This window comes from Brachyistius frenatus, unplaced genomic scaffold, assembly GCF_029030835.1.
Source record: "Brachyistius frenatus isolate BFR_SWC_R1_liver_20210118 unplaced genomic scaffold, ASM2903083v1 Contig_5, whole genome shotgun sequence".
Taxonomy (NCBI): Eukaryota; Metazoa; Chordata; class Actinopteri; family Embiotocidae; genus Brachyistius; species Brachyistius frenatus.
This window is the reverse complement of record NW_027210604.1, coordinates 8,718,808-8,724,672: the sequence shown is the minus strand read 5'-3', so window position 1 is coordinate 8,724,672 and position 5,865 is coordinate 8,718,808. Positions and strand designations below refer to the sequence as shown.

The following is a 5,865-nucleotide window of genomic DNA, read 5'->3' as shown; positions in this document are numbered from 1 at the left end:
ATTAAGTATTTGTACAACATGCAATAGTATGACTTTTTTTGAACTGACAAGAATGTATCAGGTGGGAATCGAACCCAGGAATTTTTCCCTGTGAGGCCACTGTTCAAACCACTGCTCTAAACACTGCATCACTGTGCCAATTTCATGTTTATAGCACGTCATCCCAGATGTGACGTCTGGGATGACGTGTTATGAATATGAAAAAAAAATTGTGACTTTATATATGTCGTCAAGAATATGAAAAAAAAGTCATACTATAGCATGTCAACTAAAATATCTAAAAAAAAAAAGAAGTCATACTATAGCATGTCGTCCGAAATATGAAAACAAAGTCATACTATAGCTTTTTTACATATTAAGAACAACATACTATTGTATGCCTTTTTTCTCTCTCTCTCTGCCTTGCATGGGTAAAGTAGGGATTGATTCCACAATTTTCTTACTGTGAAGTATCAGCCTATAGTATGACTTTGTATTAAGAATTTGTACAACATGCAATAGTATGACTTTTTTGTCATTTAAAAAAAGTCATACTATTCATATTATAGCATGTTGTCCGAAACATGACAAAAATGTCATACTATAGCATGTTTTCCAAAATATGTAAAAAAAATTGTTTTAAAAAGTCATAGAATAGCATGTCTAAATTATGAAAGAAGTCGTCCGAAATATATATATATAAAAAAAAAAAAAAAAGCCACTATGTCGTCCAAAACAAGCAGGCTTGTGTTATATCTGTAACTTACAACCAAACATCAGTTAATGTTTCAGGTCTCATTGGGTTCTGATTAAAAAGTTATCCAGATAAAGCTCTAAATTCTTCAGACAAGAAAGCACAGTGTCTTCTGTTTTTGATAACATTGGTTGAATTTACTATTCTTACATAATTATGCAGTTATGGCCAAATGTCAGAAGGCAATACTCTTATTAAGATGAGTTTAATAGGCCAAGTTATTACGCTGATTCAAGGAGGTGACAGCTCCGCAGCGCACAGAGTAAAACTTTAACAACAGTCAGTGACTGCAGAAAGAAGACGCCTTCGTTAATCCGTGCGTACTGCGCGTCTCAAGGTGGCGAGGCGAGGTCACAAGTTCCCGAACACAGCCCCTGAGCGATCACACACACTGCCCTAAAGAGAGGGCGGATCCTGAACCCATACAGAGAGGAAGATACACGACACTAGGGGAGCGAGGACGCACATCGCAGTTTTACCGGACACGACGTTTTTGAAAGTTGCTGCTTCTGAGATCCAACAGGTGAAATGACCAACCATCCATCCCAGTCCAACGGCATGCAGAACGCCCGGATGGAGCACTTGTACAAGGTGCTGGTTATCGGAGACCTCGGGGTCGGGAAGACCTCCATCATCAGGCGCTACGTCCACCAAACCTACTCCACTAACTACCGGGCCACCATCGGAGTGGATTTCGCCCTCAAAGTGTTGAACTGGGATTCTGTGACTATCCGCCTTCAGCTGTGGGACATCGCAGGTGAGACAGTGAAGATGTTCAATAAGCTGTGTTTAATGTCTTATATTTGCTGGTATAGTTATCATCTCCTGCTTTCACTGCAGTTCAAAGAAACTTGGCAACAAACATAAAATGCAGGGTCCAATAAAGCTCACAGGTGGGTGTAATGGATTAGTTGCACACCGTTTATGGCTTAAATTTGGCTTCTTTTTTTATGTTAGAATGTGATGAAACCCTTTCAAATTGAAACTATATGTTTAGCGCTGTTGCCTTAGTTCCTGAAAACTTGATCGTTTATGCAGATAATACTTATCTTCAAACTGACAGTGAGGCATGACTTGTAAAATTATGAAACATTCACAACTTAAAGATGCACTGTCACTGCAGAGAGCTCAGGCACACACTATTCTCTCTCACACACACACACACACACACACACACACACACACACACACACACACACACACACACACACACACACACACACACACACACACACACACACATAAATTGCTTAGAGAAGACGAGCACACTGTTATTCAGTCATTCATATGATGTTGCATCATGTGATTAGGCCCATGTGAGGGAGATTTAAAGGCCAGTCACAGGAGTGTCATTGTAACTAAATCAAAAACAAAACACCGTCACTAAGTCACTCTCATGCACACAGGTGCTGGCACACGCCTTAACTGGTTAATTTTGATCCATTAAATAAAATTATGATTGCATGTAAATAAGTCTAAAAAGATTCTGGTTTGTTATTTGCAAACTGCACCATCAGCATGACAGTGTGTCAAGTGAGATGTGTGACGTGTGTCTGTCTGAGAGAGTTTCTGCTAATGAGTGCTGAAAACCATTCATACATTCTGGTGCAAAAGGAGGAAACTGTCAATCCAGATTTTCCATTTCCTCTTTAGTCGTGATGCAGATTGTAGAATTTTGTCTTTGTCAAAGTAAAGCAAAGAAAGACAAAAGTGGCCTCTTATTCATTACTATTCAACCATGTAAACTTTTCTGCTGAGAGGACATGGCATTCACAGCCAGCAGGATGCACACACCCACACACTCAGCTCTCGACTGACAAGTACTCACATTAGACAGCAGAACACACACCCTGAGGGAATGTCCTGTTGCTCCTCAACCACCTGATTTCCATTTCCTACACAACTCAAGGACTGATGAACACAGATACATACATATTTTTCACATTCTCTCAGATGTTAATGAATACAGTGCAATACAGGTTTAAATTAAGTAGGTTTATTATCAGCAGGAACAAGAAGCTGCATTGATCATCTGGTTAAGTGCAGCAAGACCACAGGAATGTGCTGTTTCATGGAAAATGCAGGCACAGCTAACTGCAGTCCTCATGTCAGCTGCATTAGTCAAAATGCAAAAATGCAGGGAAACAATGATAATCTCTTATCAAACTGAAGGTTGGGAACAACAATGTTGTCACACTATTGAATGAAGCTCCTTGTGTGTGCGTGTGTGTGTGTGTGTGTGTGTGTGTGTGTGTGTGTGTGTGTGTGTGTGTGTGTGTGTGTGTGTGTGTGTGTGTGTGTGTGTGTGTGTGTGTGTGTGTGTGTGTGTGTGTGTGTGTGTGTGTGTGTTCATCACAGGGCAGGAACGTTTTGGGAACATGACACGAGTGTACTACCGCGAAGCCATGGGAGCCTTCATAGTGTTCGATGTGACGCGGCCCACGACCTTCGAGGCCGTTGTTAAGTGGAAAGAGGATCTGGATTCCAAATTAATGCTGGCTAATGGACAGGGCATTGCCACTGTGCTGCTGGCTAACAAATGTGACCAGGGTAGGGAGCTGAGCAACAACGGCATCAAAATGGACCAGTTCTGCAAGGACCATGGCTTTGTTGGTTGGTTTGAGACCTCTGCTAAGGTGAGACCAGAGTATGGTTGAAGGTATTCTTGTTTGTCATTTGTAATGTGGGAAATACACGTGTTTACTTTGTTTCTGAGTACTAGAAGTGAAAATTATTACCTGTCAGGTAAATATGAACCTTGAGCCAGGAGACACTTAGCATAGCTTACCATAGACTGGAAATTGGGAGAAACATGCAGATCTATCCAAAAATAATAAACATTGCCTCTATCACTCACTTATTAACAATTTTGTATCTTGTTAATTTAATCCGTACAAACATTTAAGAATGACAATTTGATTATGAAGTTATAGAAACGCACTCATTCAGATCTCAGCAAGCGTGTGAATAAGCGTAATTCCCAAATCATCAAATGACAATGAATGGCCCAGATTGTAGGACTTTGCGATGACTGGCTGACACGCCCAGTGGAGATCTTCTTCCATTCAGGTCACTTCAGTCTGTCACAAACATCCCTACAGAGCCAACTGGAATTTCATATCCACATGGAAGATGGCTGTACGAGAGATCAATTTACAAAGTGGGTTCACAACAAGTTATTAAAGAGATTTTCAACTGCTCTGTGCTTCTTGCATGAAGGTCTGCTTCCAATCGAAAAACGTAATGAAATCACTTGAACCCCACTGTTTTCAGTCATTGCCTGAGTGGATTCAAATTATAGAACCACAATCTGATAATATGTTGCATCTTTTTAACCTGATAGATCATCAAAGCATCAAACTTTTATTGATTGAAATATAAAAATTCTAAAATTCAGTTTTTTATGGTGGTAGAATCGCATGTGTTTTATGCATCATATGTTTCCACATAGATACGATATATATGGTATCCTGTGATCTTTACTACAATTAGTTATGAAGGTCTGAAGAAATATTCTCTGTATAAATACTGAATGTTTGTTAATCTGCCAAAGAATCAGTGAAAAACAACATTTTATTTTACTTTTTTTGATGCATACTTTAACAGTTTGAATTCATTTTCTTGCATATTATGTACAAATTCAAACACAACTGTGTTTACACATAGCTTTAAATTCTGCTAAAGTTGCCCTCATTTGCACATTCTCTGTTGACACTTCTGTGTTAGAGCAGCGTAAGTGTGCTGCCATCCTCGTGGCATCAAGACTCAACATTCTGAAAGGTCAAAGTTTATAAGGAGTAGGTTCAGCAGACGAATCAGAGGTGGGCAAAGCAGACAGATAGACTCAGCCTTCCCTGGTAACAGTTAGGAAAATGTGTACAGCACTTACATAGAGTATTTTTAAACACATTCAAGCGCACACATGGTGTCGTTTGCGTGAAGGTGAGAGCATGCTAGTGACCTAAAGTTTGAGCAGGGTTTAGATTAACTACTGTTAATGCACAGGGTAACATTAGCTGAACTGTGGTAATTGTTCAATATCTAACGGCAGTTTATTTATGTCCTTTAGGACTGCCTCAACATCAGTGAAGCTGCAAACTTCCTGGTCAAGCACATCATGGCCACAGAACATGAAATCCTGAAAAGTGTGGTACCGGACACAGTCTCACCGCAGCTTGCCTCCAACAAGCAGACAAGCTGCTCCGGCTGCTTTAAGTAATGAGAAGAAGGAGCGATGGTGGGACTGAAATAAATGGATGCATAGAAGGACAGAGAGGGGCAAATGCACCACAGCCCTCCAAAGAAATCAAAGTGGTATCTTTAGTCCAAACAGCATAGAACATTTTAGTTTGTTGCATTTCTTTTATGAATATACGAACAAGTAAAAGTTCTGGTAAGTATAACACTGCTGTCTGTGCTGCTTGGCATGATGTGGTCCATCGTTCTGAAGAGCATAGACAAGAGTCAGTGGTCAACTTTTCCTATTATTTTTTTTGGCTTGTAAAGTTTACATTCTAACAACAGGTCACTTTTAAAAGGACCGGCAACATCCTGACCTCCCTGATCAAACCGAACAAAAGGAGGAAGTGCTTCCAGTACAGTTGAAGCAACACAACCAAAGATGTTCTGTAATGACCGAATAGGAACACCTGTGTCATCAAACTTATATATGTTTTTCACCAATTTAGTCAAGTGTGCTTGTGATCCACATAAACCTGGTGAATAAAATATTGTAGGAGAAAAGCATTTTTTTTTTTTGTCATTCGACATAAGCCGAAGAAAGCAGTATTGACCACTTTCAGTGGATTTATTGTGTAATTATGTGAACTTTATACATTGTTTGTCAATGATTTTAGATTATTCACAATATGCTTTAATGATTGTATGCTGGTATTGTTCTGTGTTAAATTGCTTAAAATCCTTCCTAAAACTGACTATTGTGTTAAGTCTTAGTTTAACTAGGCAGTTTAAGTAACAACACATTCACACTTATAGCAACACCTTGGTCAGTGCAAGCAGCTGTAAAGATATAGAGAATTAAAAAACACTTAGATACACAAACATTCTGGAGCTTGCCTCGAGTAACGAGTCTTTTATGGCCAGTGGGTAGGTCCACTTGAGCAGTTCAGGTT

General features: G+C 39.6%; 1 protein-coding gene across 1 annotated transcript; it reads left to right on the top strand.

Moving 5' to 3' along the window:
* Window positions 1-1,227: 1,227 nt before the first annotated feature.
* On the top strand, window positions 1,228-4,952 carry rab38b (RAB38b, member of RAS oncogene family). The gene is made up of 3 exons (XM_069722597.1): window positions 1,228-1,490; window positions 3,092-3,369; window positions 4,803-4,952. The coding sequence occupies exons 1-3, from the start codon at window positions 1,262-1,264 to the stop codon at window positions 4,950-4,952; spliced, it is 657 nt and encodes a 218-aa protein (XP_069578698.1). The 5' UTR covers window positions 1,228-1,261.
* The last annotated feature ends 913 nt before the right edge of the window (window positions 4,953-5,865 follow it).